This window comes from Planococcus citri, chromosome 3 (genome assembly GCF_950023065.1).
Source record: "Planococcus citri chromosome 3, ihPlaCitr1.1, whole genome shotgun sequence".
NCBI classification, from domain to species: domain Eukaryota; kingdom Metazoa; phylum Arthropoda; class Insecta; order Hemiptera; family Pseudococcidae; genus Planococcus; species Planococcus citri.
In genome coordinates, this window is record NC_088679.1 from 18,296,091 (window position 1) to 18,320,959 (window position 24,869).

The 24,869-nt window shown below is 34.5% G+C and overlaps 2 protein-coding genes across 2 annotated transcripts in view; both read left to right on the top strand.

Annotated features, from left to right (window-relative positions):
• The first annotated feature begins 213 nt into the window (after positions 1-213).
• The window catches only part of LOC135841369 (uncharacterized), a 34,089-nt gene continuing 9,433 nt past the window's right edge, over positions 214-24,869 (top strand). The window contains exon 1 of the mRNA XM_065358308.1: positions 214-395. The gene's annotated coding sequence lies outside the window, so the exon portion shown is untranslated. The remainder of the gene's footprint in view (positions 396-24,869) is intronic.
• LOC135841367 (uncharacterized) lies at positions 394-23,030 on the top strand. The gene is made up of 2 exons (XM_065358302.1): positions 394-796; positions 18,021-23,030. Exon 2 carries the CDS (start codon positions 18,097-18,099, stop codon positions 22,801-22,803), a length of 4,707 nt encoding a protein of 1,568 aa, XP_065214374.1. The 5' UTR covers positions 394-796; positions 18,021-18,096; the 3' UTR covers positions 22,804-23,030.

Genomic DNA, 24,869 nt, shown 5'->3' on the forward strand with positions numbered 1-24,869 from the left:
ATATCTTTCACCACTCAGCCATCGACACTGCTTATCGAATAGCGTTTTCGTTCGGTATACAAGCTGGCAAACAGCGACGAAAACTACCCCCCCACGCGCGCGTATACATGTACGCGTACGCGCTCGCAACTAGCAAAAAAGAACGAATCTGCACTGATACTTCATTGTTATGTTCCATGAACGTGGTGAGTATAGACCATCTCTTCAAGTTTTCACGTTCAGTTTCTCTGACTGAATTTAGTTGCATTTCAAGTTTCTGTAGCGTTTGTTTAGTGTCGGTTATGTCGAAAATTTTCTCTTCTGCGTTCGTATTTCAGTCGAATTTTTCGCATAATTTTACTACGAATGGTTATTTCGACAATTCTACATTGTAATTTATCACGTATCAATCTTTGGTGAGTTTCGTATGCACTTAATTCTGTTAATTCTACGATTGTGTTTCGTGAATTGTTTACCGGTGCACGTGAAATCGTGAATGCCGGCTCTATTAATTCTCTAATCGAGTTACTATCTACGTCATTCAATGTGCAATATTTCGTTTCTAGATAATGTTTTCGTAATAGTGCATTGTGCATTCAGTATCATATTTTCATTCTGAAGTCTGTCGTCGGTCATCTTCATTGAATATTATTCGGATGCTGTCTTGGATATCGTTCCATAAGTCGGTTAGTGCACGTGTGATAGCTGTGTTTGTTATCTATAAAGAGTCGTCTTCGTAGTTCATCCTTCGTCTCACACGTTTCGTATCGCTCGAAATTCGAATTGAATTTATAAAGCTACTTCGCGATAAAACTGAGTAAGTAATAATATTCCAGTAGAAATGAAATAATTCATATTAATATGCTACGAATATAAGTAATATTGTTGTGTTTAAGGTTAAGGTATCGCCTCACACACACGAACCAGACCCAGAATAATCTAAAGTTACAAAGTTAGTGCTTTCTCGTAATGCTAAAAAGAAGCAAACCGTAGTCTGTATTCATGGTTTGCTTGAATATTTATGTATTATTCAACCAACCGCCAACTATTAAGTATAATTTCAATTTAACGAATTTAATATTTATCTTGCCTTTCTCTCTGGTATTATTTTTTTGTTTTTTAGTAAAAACTTGGTGGTCTTTTTCACGCTACGGTATAGAATGTGATACTCACTCAGGTATCTCTACCTCCGTTTGCTACCCCAAGTTTGCATTCGTCGACATTAATTTTTAATTCTTGATAAACCTTTTCTCGAAACACACTTTAAAATAATTTTCGTATAATGAATATTTTAAATGTAATCAAATAAGACGACTAGAGCTTTTTCCCTACTCAAGCCCTACTCCCTTGATACCATTCGGTCCGCAGTCGCAGGTATTTTACGCGATAAAGTATAATTTTAATGGTCTCTGTGCTTTCTCTCTCTCTCTCTCTCCTTCCCCTTAGCTTATTCTATTCTAAAGTGAAAATTTTCTCTTACTTTGAGACGTACGTGTATTTTAAGTTTGAGTTTTCGTACGAAAATCGTCGCATAGCTAGTTTCCTTCCTATGCAGTTCCCCTCTTCTACATTTTGCTCTTTTGGTACATAATCGTATTTTCAGACAATAACAATGTTCTCAAAATGAAACACCTAATGCACTGCTGCTGCTTTTATACTAGGGTACCTACGAGTAGGTTTCCAGGTTTATTTAATAGGCACGTATGGTATAATTATAGATATTTTAGCTCGTGTAAAGTAGCCGAATACCATGTTAAATGCTACAAACGAATCAAAATATTCGATATTTTATCCTTTAAATGGTACGATTGTCCATACGCGACCAAATAAAAACACAGCTGTTCGAAATACCGTGCTTTAATCACGAGCGACCCTGTATATTCCGGCCTTTCAAATACCATTACACCTGGCTTTGCGTTTTTTTTCTCCCTTCTCTCTGTTCCTCTCTTCTACGTCTCGTTCATTTCGTACCTATAGATATAAGGCATATACATATAAACTATACCTACGTAGGTATTAAAGTTGATTAATTTTACCTCTTCTCCTATATGAAAACCAGTTTTTTTTTAGTATAGTTTTACGAGCCATGGTTTTTAAAATAATTCGTCGTTTATTTGACCAAAAATTATATACTTTGTTTGATACTGTGTGACGATGTTAGTTCTCTTGTTACTTTTAGAATGAAGTGAATGTTTTCGTGAAATTCTCAGGCAAACTGTGATTTTGATGGCGAAAGGATCATTATTTGAGAGAGGATGTCGCCGAATGTTAGGAAGCACTGTATTTGAGAGAAAATTCCAAATAGTAGTAATAATAGAGTTTGAGAGTTATGATTATGTCCAAAGTGCGAGTGTTTTTTTGTTCTTTTTTGGAGGAGAAATATGCGAGGAGGATGATAAGCTATAAATTGTGTTAAAATTGTGAAATTTCTAGTGTGAAAGGGTACCTTGGTTATGGTGGGTGAATGGATCCTTGGATAGAATTTTGAGAATATTCGCAAGGCATCCTTCGAGGACTAAAAATGAATTTTTGAACCTGAAAATTTCCTTTACTCTCTCACCTCGTTCCGTGTACGAAAAAATCGAATTTTCCTGGCAAAAAATTTCTATTCATCGCCTGCATTAGGGTGGTCCTTATTTTTGAAGTTGGGATTTTTTCTGCTCCCACCCCCCAAAGTGGTGACCTTGGGTGAGAAAATAATTCCCTATTTTTTATTTTTTCCATTTTCGAAAAATTCTGGCTGCAATGGGCCCCTCAATTTTTAAAAATTTGAAAAAATCCTAATTCAAAGAAAAATTTTCAAAATTTCATGAGTTATTAGCCGAAGTTGAATTTTTAAAAAACTCGTCATCAAAAGGACCATTGAATCATTAAGGGGAAGAGGGGACTCGTTTGTTGTTTCAATTCATTGCTAGTATGCAAGTGAACAATTCGCATCAACATATCAGTCAGGAATGACCAAAAACAACGTATTTTAGGATTTCCCACATACCTACTCGTAAAATTCAAATTTCAGCTATTCTGGGGGGGGGGGTTAGCCTGGTTTTCATGGGAGGGGGTTTAAATCGTCATGAGCGTATATTTTACTCAAAAGATATCTTTTAGAGATAATAGAACTTGAAATTTGTTTTTTTTTTCAATTTTCGAAAATTGAGAGGCTCACTGCAGCCCGAATTTTTTTTGAAAATGTAAAAAATGAAAAATAAAGAATTATTTTTTCACCAAAGGACACCACTTTGTGGGTTGGGAGGAGGAAAGACCAAGAACAACTAATTTTAGGACATCCCACATAAAATATGAATTTCAGCTATTCTGGAGGGTTAGCTTGGTTTTCAAGGGAGGAGGTTAAAATTGTCATGAGAGTGGTTTATTCAAAAGGGACCTTTTAGAGATGGTGGAACTCAAAACGTTGAAATTTTAAAAATTTTTCTTTGAATTAGGATTTTTTCAAATTTTTGAGAGGCCCACCGCAGCCCAAATTTTTTGAAAATGGAAAAAATGAAAAATAGGGAATTATTTTCTCATCCGAGGTCACCACATTAGGGGATGGGAGCGGAAAAAATCGCACTTTTTTTACCATGTAGTTAAGGACCACCCTAGCCTGCATGTTGTGTAAAATTTTGACATTTCTATGGTCTATAGAAAGACTGAGGCCAATCCGATTTTTTTCAATTTTTTTCTGTACCAATACAAATATTCTAGCCAAAATTTCTTGAAGAAAATTTCGAAACTCCGAATCAAAGTCCTCTCGAATAATTTTGAATGAACATGGACAAGTGATTTAATAATTGGTTTTTTTGTGTCTCTGGTTTTGTTGTTATTGTTTTTTTTAAATGGAGATATTTTCGCCTAGAAATATTACCAGCAATAACTTCCTGCTTTTCAAAAGTGGAGATGCATTATTCATTAGAAAAATTGTACAGATTATAATGTCTCTGAGATAGAATTTCTTCGTAAATAAAATTATCTGTCTGAAATTGACGCAAATTTTGAAACGTGTAGTAAAGGTTGATTCATTCACCTTCCAAAAATGATTTAGAAATTAGAATTGAGCTGAACTTTTGCAAAACTATTCAAAAATGAGTTATAAAGGCCGATTAAATTGTTGTGAATGAAGGGAAAACTAACTAAGCATCGATAATTTTCAATTTTTAATTAGATTTAACAAAATTATTAAGCTAAAAAAGCGACATAAATTCCCCAATAAGGATGACTTTGTATGTAATAAGGTTGAAAATTCACCCCCCCCCTCCGAGAGCATATTTAGGACATATTTCAAGATGCACAATTCAAGGATCGTATTCGGTCACTTTTCAAGCAAATGAGTTATGTATTCAAAATTTTGGTTATTTAAGTTACTCGTACTTTTTGTCTCAAATTTTTAAAACTACATTTTTTTGCTAAAAATTCTAAAAAATCTCAATTTTTTTCCATAAATTGCTTAGAAGTCTCGTCTTTTTGCCAAAAATTGTACGAAAAACACTGCCATTTGCTATGATTATGCATCGAAATCTCGCTTTTGTGCCAGCAATTTCTCAAAATTCTCACTTCTATGTCAAAAATTCCGTAATTGTCTCACTTTTCATGATGAGAATTCTGAAAAAGCATGATTTTTTGTCAGTAATTGTCAAAAGGTTCTTTTTTACATTTTTTTAAATGAAATTTTCTGGATTTTTGTAGTTTTTTTTTGTACTTACATTAGAATGTTTTGCTCACGTCTTGTAACTTCTTCAATTATTTTTTTGAATTTTTTTGTTACTTGACCCAAGTTGCATTTTTTTTTTTTTTTTGTTGGAAAAATTGAATACGAGCCTTGACCATTGTATCGCATTTTCAAACAAACAAAATCGAGATCATTTGACAAAAATGCATGAAAATTGAAACATAGTTGAAAATCGATTAAAATGGTTTTAAAAAACGTGTAAAATATATCTTCAAAATCATTAAAAATCACCAAATCACTTGAATTTCAATAAAATTCATGGGTCGTTCGAAATGTTTTAAAATATCGTAAGAATGCTCAAACTCATCAAAAGTGACCAGAAAATCATGAAATTTGAGGGAAATATCATTTCAATGCTGTAATTACATAATGTGAACCCTGTCTTCGGCAAAGACGATGACTAGTATCAATTTTTTTTTTATTCATTTATTCGAAATAGCAAAGTTCTTTACTGTTGGATAGAAAATTGATACAGAAATAGGAGAGGAAGGGCGAAAGAACCAACAAAAAACATCTGAAATCAGCCGTTGGATATTTTCTATAGTTTATTTTATGTGCTCGAAAAACATTGAAAAAATCCCTCAAAAAAGTTAGTTTTTTCAATTTTTAATGCTATTCCTTCGCTGGCTTCGCTTCAAAAAAATTTAAAATTACTACCAAAAAATATTAGGACGTTAGATCGACATTTTGTCAAGAATAAAATTAGCCTGCGATGGTTTTAGATTTGGAATAATAGCACTTTGAATCTTTTTTTGGGCTTTATGGCTAGAATGCAGTGCAAAAAAATTGAAAAATGTCATGGATTGGCCCTTAGTCCTCTATACCCCATAAAAATTTCAAATTTTTTTGTCGACATGATGATGAAAAGGAATTTTTATGTGAAAACACGATTTCGGCACATCTGGTAGGCGGGGGGGGGGCATTTTTACTTTTCTGTCTCGAACTCTTTTTTTGATTCTTTCAAGATACCGGTTGTAAATGTTTTCAAAATCCTAGCTGAGGGCCAATTCATCTACCATGATCGAGGGTACAATTTCGTTCTTGTGATTCTTCAGTTAGGACACCCTGTATTTTACTGTCCACCCAAACTTCCGTGCATAGTTCTCGTGTATCTGCCAATATTTATCGAAAGTTCTTCAAATACACATGATCAGCCTTTTGATAATCGATTATTCAGCGACGTTCTCGTAATAGTTTTTTTGAAAAGACTGTACAATTACAAAAGTTGTACGTGAAAGGAAATGAAGTATAAAAAAACGATAATATACAACGAAAGCACTTGCATTTGTACTTTCTTCCTTTAGCATTACTAAAGATATAGGATGGAGAGGTCAACGGAGGGGAGGGCGAATGAACTTATTCGAGTAAGTGTATTATACCACGACATTATTTGCATACATTAAATCAACACCGCTTCGACGTAAAGGTTTTTTCTTTTTACTTCCCTCTTCCTACGCCCTCTCCCTTCCTTAGCCTCTGTACGTAAGATTCGTCATAATATACCTATACCTATACCAAGTGTCATGGATATCTATACCCACGCTCCTCAGACGAAGGTACTTTTACGTATAGCAACTTAGCAACTTATATAGAAATCTATATCCAGTACAAAGTACTCGATAGGGTGAAATGTGAAACCAAAATCGTATTTTAATTGCTATCATCGTATTACGTGTGTACGGTATCGATGAAAAAAACACGATCGGTTAGTCAGTGTGGTTCTTCTTTTTTTCCTAATGGAAGTATTTTAGCTGATTATGCGTTTACAAATAAGTGTATTGATCGAATACGTAGAAGAATTTGTTGTTTGTGTGAGTTTATACCGGATGTGGTCACGGCACCGTTTGAATCGGTTATAGTGATGAATGTGTCGCCGAATTCTGAGATTTTTTTGTCGGTGTAGAGGTTTTTTCGAGAAAAATTGATATGCGAAGAGCGAAAAGGTTACGCGGAATGGACTTATGAGGAGGTATAAAAGGGTTATTTGAACGAACGATTTATGTGTAGGTATTTTTTTTTCGGAGATCTGACCAGGTCATAATTTTTGTAACGAAATCAAAATTGAAAGGAAAAAAAAAACAATAATTTACCGAGCTTGTTTCAAAGCATGAAAAAAGGGTACCTACTGGAATATTTTGAAACTCCTACGAGTAATGTAAGAACGTATTCTCAATTGATCTTGAAGCTAAAAAATTCGAAATTTTTTTCCAAAATGGCAAAATTAGGTACATGTTTACTTTAAAACCTAACAAATTTTTTGAAACATGGTTCCAAATTAATAAACGCAAGCATTGAATCGATAAACTTCTAAACCAAAATTTCTCCATTTGAAACGAGTGTCTCGTCAATTCGACGCGAACTTCCACGTTATTGCTGTTAAACTGACGAGTGTAAATCTATCACACGATTCGGTTTGCCGAATCAAAATTACAATCATTTTTCATCTTCATCCTATAGTCAGCATTTGTACATTGAATTCAATACGTATAATGGACGTGGATTTCTCCCTTCTCTTTCTTTCTTTCTTCGAATATCTTGAAATTGCTCGAAAAATTACTTCGATTTTCCGATATTATTATTGTTGTTGGAAAGGAGAAAACCTAACGTAAGCGATTAAATAATTGACCATCGTTTACGCGATCTAATCGAGCGAATAATACGTGATTTTCTAGACGCCAAGTTTACCCATTAACTAGGTGAAGTAATGAGTACAAAGTCGAAAAATTAGAAATTATTTTCTGTCTTAGGAACGGAATTTGGGTTCGTTTTTCATTCACTGAACTGCCTCTCGTGGTCTCAAGATTGGATTACAGATCTGGTCGAATGGTTCTCGAATTTGATGAACTTGAATTGATGAGATTTCATTTGAATGGGGAACGAAAGTATATGTGTGTGTAATATTGTGCATTGTTCCACTCAATGTTTTGATCAAGTTTTTGGCATGTCGAAAAAATCTCCAAACCTGTAATTTCAAAGCAACTACTTTCAAGTCGTCAAATTTATATTCGAGATCAGAAAAATTCCAGTTCAAACAGTCTTTGAAATTTTTTTGTCTTTTTTAAGTTTGTGATTTAAAAAAAAATCCATTTCGGTGGCCTTTTTTTTGAAGTTTTGATTTTTTATTCACTCGCTCCCTGAAGCTAATGAATTTTTCGATGAGGAAGCTATCTCTACTGGCAAAAAAAGATTGAACTGGGCGGAGCTAAATTAAAAGAACGTGGAAAGATACATCATCATGCCAAAATTCCAGGTGTTAATGTGCATTTTTGCGATTTTTGGTGAATTTTTGAAAATCAAATTTGAGTTACTAAAAGAGATAAAACTTGAATAGGTATCACCAAATTGATCCAGAAGTCTGAAATTCGGTATTGATCCTATTTTCGATCCCCTCTGCCTTCTTTGGAATCAATTGGAAACGATTAGAACCATTTTTAGTATCTCTGGAGCCTCCAGGACATTTTTGAATCATCCAATGAAGTTGAAGAGCTACAATTTATTTCAATAACCTAATTTCAACATACCGAGTCAATTGATGTGACGCTTTTTGAAAATCTAGAATTTCCTAATTACGGCTGGAGGCTCCAGAATGCGTGGAACCGCGTCCAATTGACTCGGCGTGTTGATATCAGGGTATTTTTTTATACCATGTATTCTATTTCTAGCTCCAAGAAGGTTATTTACACGTATGAAGTGAATTTTTAGCTTTCCAATTTTATTTGGTGACATTTTGTGGAAATTTTAACGTTCGAAAATCTTCTGGAGGCTCCAGAACTGCTGAAAATGGTTCGAAACCGTTACAATCGGCGGGGGGGGGGGGTGTCAAAAGTAGGATAAATATGTACCAGATTTCAGCTTGATTAGATAATTTAGTAAAATTCGATTCTTATCTTTAATTCAGATTTGATTTTTAAAAAATCACCAAAAATCGAAAAATGCACTTCAGCTCTTTAAATTTTGACTGGTGATGTCTTCTTTTTGCATGTTGTTTTGGAGCTTCGTCCAATTCATAAATTTTTCTGCCAATTGGGACTTCTTTTGTCAGGATGAAAAAATTATCTGCTATTTCTTGAGTGACTTTTAATTCTAACCATTTCCACATCAGTCATTCAACTTCTTAATCTTTGTATTGTTTTCATTTTGGCCCCTGTTGGGAAGTTATCAGGATTGAAATGAGCTTCCAAAAAACATTAGTATGGAGTATTATTAGGAAAAATATAAAAAATTCATTTAATTAGTTCTAATTGTGAAATCTTCTGTACAGATAAGTTCAACAGTATGATAAGTTCATGTTAGTTGATGAATCATTTCTTTTCTCTTCTCATTTGGATATCAAGCGTACAAAAATAACCTCGTAGATAAAATTATAGTAGGTAAGATCTCATTTCTGGGAAACGAAATTGCTTCGCTATAGCAGAAATACGAGTATATAGTTTTAGAATGATATTTGGTTCAGCTGATTTGAAATAGCTTTATCGTCAATTAATTGATTTTGAATTTTCGAACAACGCTTGCAAATTGGCCTCTTGGTCATTTGCAGCTGCTTGAATTAGATAACAATGTTTGCCATTTCTTGAACTTTATCTCGCAGATTGTTTTGCATTCGAAAACAGAGATCTTATTTTCTATGTGTACCCTTCTGGGCAGGGCAGTTGAAAGATTATGTTTCAATGATTAATCGAGATGAATTTTTCTCTCATTCTGTCTGCTCTCATTCTCATAAAATTACAACATCCACTGGTTTTCAAATTCGGAGAATTAATTTCTTCCGATTTTAATTCCAAGCTCGAGTCTGTGCGAGTTGATGCTTTAAATAAAAAGTCCTTCTATTAGAGTATGTAAGATAGTTTCGAAGAAGCTGCAAAAAGCTTGTCTGGAGTTATACTACTATTTTACGAAATTAGTCGGTCGTAAGTTGCTGTGTCGTTTCGCTCTCTCTACACTCAGAATACCCCGCTTTCCTCCGCCATTCTTTATCTTCGAGACTTCGAGACTTTCAGTTCTGGCGAAATTCGACGACTTGTAAGAGTATTTTAAGATGCAACTTTGGCTTTCTCTCGCCTCAGTCTCCAGTCTGCACAGTTGGTTCGTCTGTAGATAAAATACTGCTACTGGTGCGTTTATCGAAGGAGAAGAAGGACGACTGACGACTACACTTTTAGTGCGATTAAACATTTTACGAGGTGGCGGCAATGGTAGGAACGTTGACGTTTGTTTCCATATCAGGGTGTACGAGTACGACCGACGACGACGTTAAAAAGCCAAACGAAGCGTAAAACGATTTACGCTGACAGACGCAACGCGCACGGCATCGGCGGCTACAAAGGAATTACCAAAAGCTGGGTATTTTAAGTTTTCGTAGAAATTTAGATCCGAGAGAAAGCGAGGGAGGCATTTACTGTAGTATACGTAGGGCGTAGAAATGGCGAATCCGAATCGTTCGCCCGGCGACTGTGTCGTGTTTCCGAAGAAGATTTCAATTAAATGACTTAAACGTACCGCCAGTTCCTCTTCGTCTTGGTGACAATTATAAACGAAGCGGGTCGAAAACGTGAAGTTAAATGGGTTATTAAAAGGCACCTGTATGTAATTTTAGCCGGTTTCTTCCTGCCTTGTCATGTGTCTGTGGCTGTGTGCTTTTCTAGTGTATAAGTTTGGTTTCAGTTAGTGGAAACTGGAAAGGGATGCGATAAGTGTATAGTAGCGATTTGCAGTGATGGTGGTGGAAGTTGATTTTGGAAGTCGATTTTTAAAAGTGGGTAGTTGAGTGGATTCAGTTCAATATGTTCATCTCCATTTATTCTTATTTTCAGTTTGGGTACTTATAATTTCGATAAATTGACGCTGTGATTTGTGTACCCTAATCTCAATAAGTGTTGTTCTGAGATACGTGTCACTTTTTCAGTGACAGATGTTACTCGTGTTTTTTATTCTGACAGTGCCATAACTTTTCGTTCTGGTTCAGATGTCAAATGAAAGTATTCCAAAAATACTCGTACCCTACTCTTGATACTCGAGGTATCTTTTCTGCTATATTAATACTTGCCAATGCGCAATTGCCACTGATTTGAGTTATATGGAAGATTTGTTCACTCAGGTCTGTAGACCACAGTACAATATTTAACCTATTTAAAATTTTGCAACATGATAAATTTTTCAAGAAAAAAATTGAAATCACGGAGTATTGCTGAAAATTCAACCTAACGATTTCTTCCTAAATAATTTGCCGTATAATTTATGAAGGGGTTGTTTGAAATAATGCATGACTATCGTATCATCTAGAAAAGGACGCTTTACAGCTAATTAGATGAAGGCTTACTTTCAATGCGAAATTTAGAAATGAACTGAAATGCGGTTTTTTAAAGAGCATGATTTGAAACGTTCCTAACCAAACTTTCAACCTCTAAAATTGATTTTTCAATTTTTGACGATTTTTTTATTAAAAAATTTCGGAGATGAATGACAATTTTCTGTAATTTATGATTTTTTTTCTCGAATGTACGTATTTTTTAGTATCTAAAAATGATAAAAATCAATTCAAGAGCTAATACAGGGTATCTAACAGGAAGTGAAAGTAGTGAAAAAGTAGTGAATTCTGTTCAAAGGTAGTGAAAAAATGAAAAAAATTCAAATTCGTATTTTTTCTCCATCTTTATTCCTCGTAAAAAAGAGCTCATTTGTTGACTTTTTTAGAATTTGAAGTACACATTTTTGTAAGCTTTTGCTCTCGCTTCGCTCGGGCTCGTTTGCTTTTTTTCGGTTTTGAATTTGAAAAAAAAATTATCTGAATTTCAAAATTTTAAAGCAAAGTAATAAACTTTTCAATTAACCAACTCATCACACAAAAAAAATCATCGTTTCTTACATATACCTCTCGAAATACTGATTTTCGAGAGCTTTTGCCAGGGTCCGTTTGTTTCTCCTTTCCACAATTAAAAGATTCCATGCTTGAAAAAGAAATCATTAAAACTCACCGTTTCATTCGAAAAATTGGTATATTTTTCCCCAAATGTCGTTCAAATTTTTTGCATCAAATTTTCCATTGAATTTTTGCTCAAAAAAGTTTTTTATTCGTCCAATTTAATTACATTAGCAAGCACCTTGAAAATAAAATCAAAAATTGAAACTAAATTATATTTTCTCCCCTCCCCCTCTTGCTTGAAAAAAATCTTGGGATGTTTGAAGACATTGGAAAAGCAAAAAATTCTAATGTAAAATTTTGCCTTCCCCCGGCTCCCTTTTCTTATAAAATCTCCAGTGTTTAAAAAATGGCCTGCATAAAGTTCTAATTTTTTAATCTGAAATTTTGTTAGACACCTTGTCTTATAACGTATGTAATAAGCTCACTTAAATTATTATTTTTTAAATAAGTATTTTTGATTGAAATTAAAAAATAATTTGTATACAAATTTTCTTCCAATTTCAATTTTTTTTTAAATTTTCCTGTGAAAAATTTGACTTTTGCTAATTTTTTTGTGTGTAAGGGGGCGGGGGGGGGGGGGTGAGTGGATAATATTCTGAATGTTGATTAAAAAAATGTAGTGAAAAAGTAGTGATTTTTTCCAAAAAAAAAAAACCGTTAGATACCATGATCGATTTTTTCAAAGCGAATTCGCTCCATTTTATGGCATTTTAGAGTTTCATAGCACGATTTCAGGCTTTTTCAGAATATTTTAATTTTTCCAAAGGGTACAGAGAGACCTGTGCCATTGGTTTATCTCCTGCTCTCATAATCGTTTTCATAGTGTCTACTGATCTAAAAAAAAATCGAAATCACGAAAAAAGTACGAAATTCGAAAATGGGCTCAATAAGTACAAAAAACTTTTAAAATTCTTCAAATTTACGAAATTTGTTCGAAATTTTGAAAGAAGTAACATTTTTCTCCGCATGAAGATAAATAGATTGAAATTCAAATAAACTGAAGTTTGATTTTTTTGTCTTACAAATTTTAAATTTTCAAAAGCTTTTGCCCTCGCTTAGTTCGGGCAGCAACATGTTCTATTTTGTTCTTTGAATTTAATTTTCAAAGGTCGAAACTCGAAAAGAAAACGTAAAATAAATCATGAGAAAAGGAAAAATGTGCTATTTGTTTCGTTAATAATATGACATTAATCACTTCATACGCGGTTTTTCCCCAAAACAATAAGTTTTTGTGGCTGAATTTTTTTGTTGTTGAAAAATTTGTATGCGAGGGAGAGGAGAGGGCATAATAATGATGTGAGAAAAAAGTAAAAAATTTGATTTTTCTGATTCAGTACACTACACACCATGTCTTTAGAACTCGCGCGAACCCTCTGTCCCTTCATATCCGAATTTCGCCTTTTATTCCAGCCATTCTTGAGCTTCCAGGGCGTTACTTTACATTTTTTCCAGGATTTTTTGAATACTCTCAGAAGGCGTCTAAATCAAGTAGGACAGCTAATAATTGAGTGCTGGCTTAATCGTGATTTTGTTTTATATGGTTTATTCGCAACTGAGTCGATTTAATACAGGAGGGAATCTCTCGAGTGTTTTTTTGTGAAAGTAGTGATTTTAAAAAGGCTAGTGAAAGTAGTAAATTTAATCAAAAAGGTAGTAAAAAAATTAAAAAATTCAAACGTGCAAGAAAACCTTCAAATCATTTGGGAAAAAACATTTTTTTCTGAAATTGGCAACTTGTTTTTTTATACGTAATTTTGATTGAAATTGAAAAATATTTTCTATTTTCTCTCAATTTCATTTTTTTTTTTTGAAAATTTTCCTGTAAAAAATTTGACTTTGCAATTTTTGTGTATGGGGGGGGGGGGGTCGAGTGAACTGCTCTCTGACAATATGGTTAAAAAAAAGTAGTGACCTTTTCAAAAAAAAATTCCGTTAGATATCTTTTAGAAATATTAGATTACTCGAGTTTTTCATCAAATATTGAAAATATATTTTGTGTAGGGGGGGGGGGCTCGAGTGAACTACTCTCTGATAATATTGGTAAAAAAAAGTAGTGACCTTTTTTTAAACAAAATTCCGTTAGATACCTTTTAGAAATTTTGGATTACTCGAGTTTTTCATCAATGTTGAAAATCGTGCTGGAGGCTTTAGAATGATCTGGAAATGATGGATTTCTATTTGGAGTGGTCAATATGAGGAGCTTATGTTGAATTTTTCGAGAAATTTACTAAAATAAAAAAAACAACTACCTACTTATTTAAAAATGTGTTGAGATTTAAAAATTTTGCTCAGAAGTCAATCACCTCACCTCTAATTTTTCATTCATAAAGAAGAACCAGCCGAAAAATATTTGAGCTGGAGAAAGCTAGATCTAAAGAGCATGCAAAGAGTAGAGCTACGATCACTACAGCAAAAATTTCAAGTGCCAAAATTCATTATTTTTTGATTTTTGGTGAATTTTTTAATAACAAATTTGGCCTGAAAATAGGAAAAAAATCAAAATTTTATCAAATTCAACTCTAAATCTAAAACCCAGCTACCTTATATTTTCAGTTCACTCCCCCCCCCCCAAATCGTTTGGAAACCGTTTCGAATCTTTTCGGGCAATTCCGGAGCCTCCAGCAGATTTTTGAAATTTCCCATTTCAACCTTTAGTTCGATTTTATTAATTTCTCACTCGATTACCATCTTTGAGTTTGATGTTAATGAATTGAACAACGTGTTAGTTAATCGCATCTAGAAGGTATTCAATTCGAAAGAAGCTCTCCAAGTTTTCGTGCACCTGTTTAAATTAATCCCTCGAGCGATTATTTTACTCCGAATGATTCTCTCGTATACGATATTTTTTCAATTTTAACAAATTCGTATAAGAATTACGATGATAAATTAATCGTATACCTATACTTCTCGCCTGTTACACATTTTTGTCTGACAGTAAGCTGCGTTACATTTCCTTCTTTTCTTTCTTCACGCTGGCTTAGAGTTAGACGAATATTATTACTCATTCGTAAACGTACCTATAAACTCGCTAACGCTGGGATGGAAATTGGCGCAATGGCGTTTTATCAGCGCAGCAAGCGACCCAACAAACGCCAGAGAGCAATGGCAATAATAATACTCTATAAATAATACGAGAACGAGAATACTTTAAAATAATACTCTCGTCGTATTCGATATTGAATAATCGTTAATTCTGACCCGGATGTTGATAAGATTGATGAGTTTTTATTAGTTTGAAATTCCAACGATCACGTACTAACCCGTTAAAACTCTTACGACGAGATAAAACTCGGAAAAAATGTATCGAATATCGAATGTTTGAAAGATGATTATTTGAATTTGAATAAATGCTACCATGTACACATACGAGTACAGTTTTCAATTTTTTTGTTGCCATTGTCGCGAATTCGCGAAATACATAGTAATTAAAAATGTCAGAAGATGTGATATATTGTTTTCATACTCCATAACATGTTATTCCTTTAACTTATGGATTTGAAATAATGTACGTATGTAGTACTTACACAGTGAACTTGAGACGATAAAAATGATTACGTAGGTAAATTATTTTTTTTATCGTCTGGTTTGGAATCGTGGATTTTTTTAAAAAATCGAGACACCAGTTTCGAATGACATTGAAAAAGAGTTTTTATTAGGCTTTGTATCTTTTTTGAAGGATCTTAATGATGAGGATGGATCGACTGCGGTTTGTGTCACTTTTCCGATTATTAATGATAATTATAGAAATCGTACGTGTAATTCAATTCATGTACTTTGTTTTCTCGATACCTACGTTGAGGTTTTACTGAATATTGAAAGATGACAAAAATAAACGAATGGATAAAAGTACATTTTACCTAAATGAAATTCCCATCGTTTTTTGATTAGAAACCCCGATATTTTTATTTCATTATAATGTTGGTAATGAATGAGCAATAAAAACTGTTTAAAATTCTTGAATGTATTTCAATTATGAATAAGATTGAAATGAAAATTGAATCAGAATAAAACTAATAAAAGGCAATAACATAAACGTTGAAAAGAAACAATTGAACTCGATGTACGTGCATAAATAGCTGTTGATAAAAACGTTACATTATATTTTCTTTGCAGTAAGAGTTGATTTGAAATAGAAAAATTAACAGTTTTGAGTCTTCTCGATTTAAATGATTCATTTTTACCGTTAGAAACGTACTTTGAACAGTATTTTCATCTACCTAAGCTACGGTATGTCTCGAAAGTTTTCCGGCGATTTTATTTTGCAAATCGCAATGTAACCTTTAGTTTATGTATTGAAGAAAAAAAACTGATAATATTATCAATAAGTGAATAGTTTGCGAACGTTTACACTTTTTTATTCCTTTCCAATTGGCTACAGTGTGTTTTCAGTGTTAGAGTCATAAAACCCTGCCTTTTGCTAAAATTATCAGAGTCTACATTTTCTGCCAAAAATAACAAATATCTCACATTTTGGCATTATGTACTTCTCGTCCCGTCTCTTGTAAAAATTGTCACTTCTTCCCAAATAATTCCAAAAATTATTATTTTTTATTATTATTAAGTGTTACAAATTGTGCGAAAGTTCCGCTTTTTTGCCAAAAATGCCAAAAAGTCACACTTTTTAACCGAAATATTGTCCAGAAAAAGTATCCTCTTTTTCAGCAAAGACCTGTTCGTGCACTTCCCATTTTTTTGCCAAAAATGGTTCAAAATTTTCGATTTTATTCAAAAAATTCCAAGAAGTTTTACTATCCTCCAAAAATTGTTCAGAAGTCTTCTTAAGACCTCAATGCAGAGCATTATAATGTAACTTTTCAGCAATTGAAAAATTTCCCTTTTTTCACCGCTGAAATTGCCAAAAATCACGAAGTAAAAAATCTCATTTTTCGAAAAAAATTGTAAAAAAAATTTATTTATTTAATAATTTCCAAAAGTTGTCAAATTTTTTGCATTTTCGTTTTAAAAAATTATCCAAAAACGTTGCTTAGATACTCACCAGAAATTGTTAAAAATTATCTCTTTTTTGCCAACAATTTCCGAAAAGTCTTACTTTTTACTGAACTTGAAAGTTTCGAAATATTTAGTTCAACTTTTTAAAATTGAAAACCAAAACATTTCAATTCGTAATGTTCGGTTTTTGTTTGCTCGAGTTTTGTAATTTTTCTGGTTACTTTCTTGACATTTTCTTGGGATTTTTTGGTTACTGAAGTTACTATTTTTGAAGAAATTTGAGTACGAGCCTTGATCCCTACAAAACGATTTGAAATTTCTTAGAATTGAAATTTTTCCAAGATGATGAAGGAAGGGAGGAGGGTTCGAATGAATTCATGAAAAAAATACATTTTACCAGACAATCGAATAATTTACTTGAAAAATAGTTTTTCTGAATTTTCAAAATTTTCAAAAGTTCGCCAAAAAATCCGAAAATGAACTTGGCTTTTTAAAAAATGACCGAAGTTTTGGGATATTCTGTTCAGATCTAACCTAAAGCTTCCTTTTTATGCAGTTTCAGGTTTTGGGTCAAAGAAGTCAGGGCTATGTCAACATGTCAATTTATTGAGAAACATTAATTTCGAACGCTTTCGTGGCATTCAACCCCTCCTTCAACTTTGTTGTCAACAAAATTTTTCAAAGAAAACGATTCAGCTGTTATGGATGATAAAAATTCAAACTTTCAAGAATAACAAAATTTGATGAAAATCATTACTTTTCAATTTGGTTTATGTTGCTTTTCTTTGCTCAAATTTCGAAATGCATATTTTGTCAATTTTTCGGACTTTTCTGTTGTATTTTTACGCCATTTTATTACGTTCAAACGATTGCATTTTTATCAATTTTTAAATAAAATATTTCTGGCATTTTTTTTAAGAGTACACATTAATTTTCAATTTCTATCTGCCATTTTAACAATTTGATACCTATACTGATGTTTCTTTTCAACAACTTCGTAATGCTTGTTTCAATTTTGGCGAACTTCTCTCGTTTTCAAATGTTTTTTTTCTTGTTCTTTTTTTTGTACCTATATTCACTCAATTTTTGGAAAAAGTATTTCAACCCATTTTTGTCAAGTTTTGCTCAATTTTGAGTAACTTGAAAGTAACTTTTGATTGGTGTAATTTTTGTAGAATTTCATTCCATTTCGATAATACTTATCTGAGCAATTTTTGATGATATTCTGTACCATGTTAAAATTTTTTCTTTTTTTGAAACTTCCCTGTTTAGATGTTTATCCGTTTTCAGTAGTTTTTAGGTGATTTTTCTTGTGATTTTCATTTGTTTATCAGTCTTTTGCTGCGTGACTGTTTCGTTTTTCTTCGCATTTCTTTCTTCTTGTCTGTCTTCTTTCGTTTTCCGTTGGTAAAACTGGATAATAAAAATACTCGGTGTTGATGTTTTCAGATATATGTAACAAATGTAAGTTGGACTCGCCGTGATATATCAATATCTTTACTTATACGATACGTTATACCGAGCAATGGAAACCGGCGTGCTTTTCCAATCGATCCAAAATGATCAACGCGATCCAGCGGCCCTTGCTGACGAATTCATCAACGCCAAGTTCCCACTCAATGAAGCCACTCTGAAGTTGACTCAGCTGCTTGTGTATTCGTGCGGAATCAAAGAAAGTATACGTGAAACATCTGTTACAAGTGAAAATCTCGACGCTATATTGGATTTCATCGATGAAAAATTCTCCAAAGTTCGCGAAAGCGCTATACCTTTGAATAATTCGAAATATTTCAAAAGATGCTTGTCGTTTTTCGAACGTATCTTCACCGTGGATTGGAATACGTTTACTAATAGCGGTAATTTCGATACTTCGTTCGTGGCTGTAATAGAGGGTTTTAGTATTTGGGAACCTAAGCAGCTACACGTGATAAGTTTCGCTATAAAATTGAAACTGGTTACCGCGTTCTTACCCGGAGGTAGCGCCAATGTTGACCAAAATGTTATGCCGAAGGTGAAGAAATACGCCGCAGAGATGCTGAAAAAAGCCATTTTCTACAAAACGGTTCAGTGTTCGATTTTAGCTGCGACCGAGTTATACGAATGGATCAAGAAAGACGTTAGTTTCGCGACCGATGAGAACCTTCGAGTAGTCGCCTGGATGATGAAAATGGAAAAACCTAAGCAGGTTTGTCACGGAATGTTGATCGCGTATTCGCTGCTTCGAATGGAACATCTGCAAGATAAAATGATACTGTTCGCTCGTAAATTGGTATCGATATTCGAAGATTTGTGTTACACCGAGAATAATAATATTTTTGATTGGATTTGCCGCTGCAGCGAGTTGATCTACAAGCATCACAGAGAAGCCATTTTGCCAGCTTACCAGAACAACTTGCTGGATAATTTGTTCGCCAAGGATCGTCAAAGAGCCAAGAGTGCTGCTGGGTTTTGGATGGGCGCGATCTTCGACCCTGCTTGTCACCGAAGTAATTTTCGAATTATATTGAACTTCTTGGAACATGTTGGATCGGACCATTGGAAGGTGTTGGTCGATTCGATTATCGACGACTATTCCGCTATTGTCGATTGGAACCTGCTGGTGAATATATTACTAGATGAGGAAGATGGTGTTCCTGAAGAAACCAGGCTGACGATGACCGAAAAAGAGAAATTGTTGAAGTTGATGTCGTACGTGGTTGAAGAGCTAGTCAACGGTTTCCCTCCTGAATATCGAGCCGAAAACATGAAGACGTTGAGTTTAGCAGTTTGCCACGATTTTGCATGCAAAGTGACCGAAGCATTGGTACCGGTTTTTTGGAAACTTTTCCATTTAGAGTACACGAATAAAGAACGTGCTCAGATCACGTTGATCTACATCGCGAAATTCTTCAATTTCACCATGATCGAACGCCAAATGATGGTCGAGTTTGTACAAGAATCTGTAAACATGTTCAAAACATCTCGACAAGCTTTTTGTCACCAAGTTGTATTGGATTTGTTGCGACTTATTGTGAACAACGTCAGAGATACCGAATTAACCAAATTATGCGATGACGTATTCAACGTCTTAAAGGAGTACTGCGAATCTCAGATGATCGATTTGGTCAAGGATTTCCTCAGAGATCCGAACGATTACAAGGATTTGCAAGCCGAATGCGTTCAAACTGCAGAGGGTACTTTGATTCGAATTTTAGCCCTGAATCGCGTCATGCTTTTGGATAGAAAAGTCATCTTCGATATTCCGCAAGAAATGCTGCATCACGAAATTCTACCCAATAATCCGGTTTTCCTGTGTATTGTATACGTCTGCGTGTGTTTAATGTGCGAACACGTGATCTACTCGGCGAAATTTTTGAAACAACTGCACGAAGAAGAGCAAAACATTCCGGATAACTATAACGATATTCTGGACGAAATCGACTTCACGATTAAACATTTGAGTATCCGATTGAAAGAATGGTATCCGTGGAACGAGCTCAGCGTCAGTACGTTTTTCAACCTTTGTAAAGTTCTCGAAGCCGTCCGAGATTTGCCATTGAGCCAGGATACGTGGAATTCACTGGTGACTTTGCCAGTTCGATATATGATTGTGGGATACGTCGCTCACATGGTATGGAAATCCGATGACGAATGGGGAGCTGTTTCCAGTGTCAATGAACAAACCAAGGTCTGGATTATGAACGCTTTCTTGAATCTAATCGAGTGCAAAGTGTTACCTTTATCTTACACGGCCGATCCTATGACTAATATGAATAAGCAACCGGCAGCGATGGAGCATCCATTGAGACAATTTGTATCCAACGTGTGTGCTACCGAAGAAGAGTCAACGGTTGTTAATTGGTTGTTGAAATGGATGATCTGTTTATTCGAATTGTCGTCGAAGGATTGCCTAGACGTAGTCGCCTGTTTCGCCGAATTGATTTACCCGATACGTAAACCGATGCAGGATATTATTCACCGATTGATTCTTAGAGGTGTCGATTTCGCTCTCAGTGGATCTCAAGGTGGCAAGAGCCCAGCGTCGAGACACGACTTTCTCAACGTCATGGCGAAATTGTGCGAATGTTTAGATGACGCGAAGAAGACCTCGATTGAGAAACATTTCACTGAAAATAGATTCGATAAGGAGAACGTCAAAGTATTGAAAAGTTTCTTGAGACGTATCAAGAAAAAACCAGCGTCTAAAAAAGTGGAAACAACGACTCCGCAGCAGAAATCTGTACAGGTATCGTCGCCGATTCTCAGCTCTCATCGGACCAGCCCTGCTACATTAGACGATAACTTCTCCGTTTGGTCTGCATCGTCGAGAAATCGATCAAGCTCTGTATTAGCCGATGAAAGTGATCTGAATTCGATGCATTCCGGCAGAAGACCGATTTTAATGTTTCGCAGCGATAATGAAAATGTCACGAGCTTATCTAACGTTATGCGTGCCGGAATACTCATCGATGAAATGTCCACTGCCGCGCCACTAGCTTCCTCGACTCCGATAAATTTATTCGAAACGTTGGCGAAAAACACGTCTCCAGGGTCCGGAGAGGTGCACAGATTATTCCAAGGTTTACAAATGCGGTCGACAGAAGACAACGGTATGGATATTAGTTCATCAGTATCTGTCGTCAGTGAAAATATCCACGATGGTTTGAATGAATCGCACGAGACCAGACCTACAGAGCAATTGGATGAAGTTATGTCCGTTTCTGCCGCAAATCCTGTTACTCAGAGTGAAAACACATCGCAGGTTCTTGATAATGTGAGCGATTTGTTGAAAAATCAGCGATCCCCTTCTTCTGACGTGCGTAGCGTAGAAAAGAGTCCAACAAGGTCTGTGCCCAGTGACGATATCAGCGATGTTTCGATGAAAGCTCAAGCCATGAGTCCAGCTAACTCTGTTTACAATGTATCTAACGACGTTTCACCCAGATCTTCAGCTTCATTCAGAGAACCTGATACCCAGAGCTTCGTCGTCGATGCTGTGAGCAAATTATTGAAAGATTTACGCCAGACTTCGACAGGCCACAATACAACTTCGAGTAGCTCGCCGATGTCCGATTCCAGTAAAGAAGGCGACGAAATTTTAAGACAGTTGCGAATCAAAAATCCCAAAGCGTTGGCTCGAGAAAAACCAGAAGATGGTTCATCAAATGTCGAAAGAAAACGCGATTCTCAAACCGTAAGCCAGTCCCAAGCTTACAAGAATGCGACCAACCTGCTAAGAAGTCTCGAACCGTCATCAGGAGAAGATTACGACATGATGAAAAACTCATCGGTATCTGAATCTGGCGAAGATAGCGCAGCTGTTGACATTATTACTCCTGCTGCGATTCCAATCGATGGTTTACTGAATAATCCTTCGTCAGCAGAGAATCACGATTTGATGAAAAACTCTTCGATATCCGAATCTGGCGAAGATGGTGTAGACTTCATTACACCCCCCGCGATTCCTATCCATGGTACACCGAATGAACCGTCATCAGCGGAGAAATACGATATGATGAAAAATTTAACGATATCCGATTCCGGCGACGATGAAATCGAGGTGATTACTTCTCCTGTGATACCTTTCCGTGATATACTGAACGATCCTTCATCAGCATCTTCGATCACTGCTAAACTCCTCGATGCTCGATCCGATAGCGCTTCCCAGTTATTGCAGAACATAAACGAACTATTGAACAATTCGCAATCACCTTCACAACCCAACGATGAAATGCCCGAAAGCCCAAATTTATCCGAATCTAGTGGAGAAGCGTTGAAAGATTTATTATCTGCGAAATCCAGCCCGTCGTCTTGCCCCGAAGTATCAATGGATATTTCGTTTATATCTTCCCCTCCGGCCAATTCACCAAATACTCAAACTGAGAACACCGCTCGAGCGTATGGTGAAGTGAGCAAACTGTTGAAGACTCTCGATAAACCTGTAATGGATGACTTTGGTGTAGCGAGAAGCCCAGCGATGTCCGAGTCCAGCGAAGAGAACGACGACGTTTTCAAAAATTTGCAGCTTGAGAGTCCTACTACCTCTAGTCAAGCTGTTAGAAATGTTGCCAGAGATTTATTCGGTCCGTCGGCTGAGGAAGAAGAAGCCAATCAGCGATCTGGTAGCTCTATTATAGAAAACTTGCAAAGGGTTTCGTTGTCTAATGCTGAGACTGAGACCGAGAATAGCGATTCGTCGGCGTTTGATTTTGCCAAGTCTCCTTTGAAGAAAAAAGGTCGATATGAGTTTTAGAGTGTTTTTTATTTTTATTCGTCAATTTTTCGGGATTTTCTAAATTATTTTTATTACAATGTTTCGAACAAGACGCGTTCTAATTGTGATGATAATTTCTCAAGTGAGTTTATATAGGTTCGTGTTTTTTTTGCACGTTATGTGCGAATAAGTCGATATTTTGTTATCGAACTTGAATTTTTGGATAATTTATTTTTTATACTGTTTTGATATCTAATTACATTTTGTATACTAAATAGCTAATTAATTGCTTTTTTATTTCTTTGTACGTTTTTGTTGTTTTTTTTTGTAGGAATAAATGCGTTGTATTTCTTCGAAATAGGTTGGTCGACAGTATAATGATTATAATTTATAAGTGAGAGTTCGATGAAAGTTTGAAAGAATACGAATTTAACAGAAACAAGACTTTGCATAGGTGCATTTGTAAAATTTCATGGGATGACAGGTTGAAACATCCAACATCAATATTTTTATCTGCAGAAACTGAAATGCATACTTATACTCGTATTTTTAGAAAAATCGATGATTTCGAATATTTCGAGTGTTGAAAAGGAGTTGGAATTTCAAAAAATTTACGAAAATTCTTTCAAATGATCATTTAGAATTTGAAATCGATGTAAAATTGAAGAAATGAAAGTTTTGGAAGTACGATAAGGTTCTGTAGGCCTCGCACTCTATTCGGCTCCTTTTCTAATGACCAAGTTATTATAAGATTGTTCATCTACTTTTTCAAAATTTTTGTTTCTAAAGTTACCTACTTTTTTTGAACAAAATTTTTAAAAATCTGAATCGGTCAAGTTTTTTGTCAATAAATGGCAAAACTTGCTTTTTTTGGCTAAAATTTACAAAAATTCTCGATGAAAATTTTGATTTTTTGAAAAAAAAAAGTTACTGAAAAGCATCACTTTTTTTGGTCAATACTCGTCATAAAGACCTGCTTTTTTCCAAAAATTTGAAAAATTCTTGATTTTTGCCTCAAAATTACGAAAAATTTTCATTTTTTTCCATAAATAGCTACAGTCTTACTTTTTTACTCAAAATTGCTAAAAATCTCCCCATTTGTCAAAATTTTCATAAAGTCTCGTGTTTTACCAACGTTTGAAAATTTTTGGTTTTTGCTGAAAATTTCAAAAAGTTTGATTTTTTCCCAAACCAAACCTTGTTAAAAAATCTTGTTTTTTTGCTGAAAAGTTGTAAAATAGTCTCACTATCTTTCAAATAATTGTAAAACAGGTCCAAAGTCCCAATCAAGTTTCATTATCACTTGTCAGATTTTAATTGGAATATTTTGATCCGTAATTGTTTTTACCAGTTGAAAAATTTTTATTTTTTGGTGATTTTTTTCAACATTGAAATGTTATTATGAACACGTTTTATTCATTTTTTGGTTACTTTTTAGACTTTTTTGGTGACTTAGGTTACTTTTTGAGTATTACGAGCCCTGGGTTAAGTGCCTTTTTAAGATACACGCGATTTTGGAAAATTTAACGAAAAGCTCTGTGAAATTAACGAAAATACCTAAGTAATATTTTCATAAATTACATGAAAAAGGATATGAGTATGAGTTGAAATATGTACTTGAATTTTGAACTGACACCTTCCAATTTGAACGAAACCAACCCAGATCGAAAGAGCTCAAATTTAAAATGCTGGAATTCCTTTTTCAATTTTTGGTGAATTTTCGAAAATTCAAAGAATTTTAAATCTTTTTTTATAGTGATTTTATGGTATTGTCATTTTTTTCAAACAAAACGAATACGTGTAAATAATTATTCAATTTATTTTCTTCGAAATCGACCGGTTCAAATCATTCTGCATCCTTCAGTCAATTTTCAATTTTTTTTCAAAAAATTAAAATTACTTTAGAAAGGGAAAAAATTACCCTACGATCATATATCTTTGGTTAGTGCTTTTTGAACACCCTCTCGTTCATTTTCAGTGGTTACTGCAAAATTCCAGAAATACCTACCAGTTCAAAAATGAATTTTTTATCAATTTTTCAATTCCAGAAATTGAGGGGAGGATGAAATTTTCAAAAAACGTATACCACGTGCAGTTCTTCCGTC

Excerpts from the sequence above, each read along its gene's own strand:
- LOC135841367 (XM_065358302.1), top strand. The coding sequence starts at position 18,097 with ATGGAAACCGGCGTGCTTTTCCAATCGATCCAAAATGATCAACGCGAT.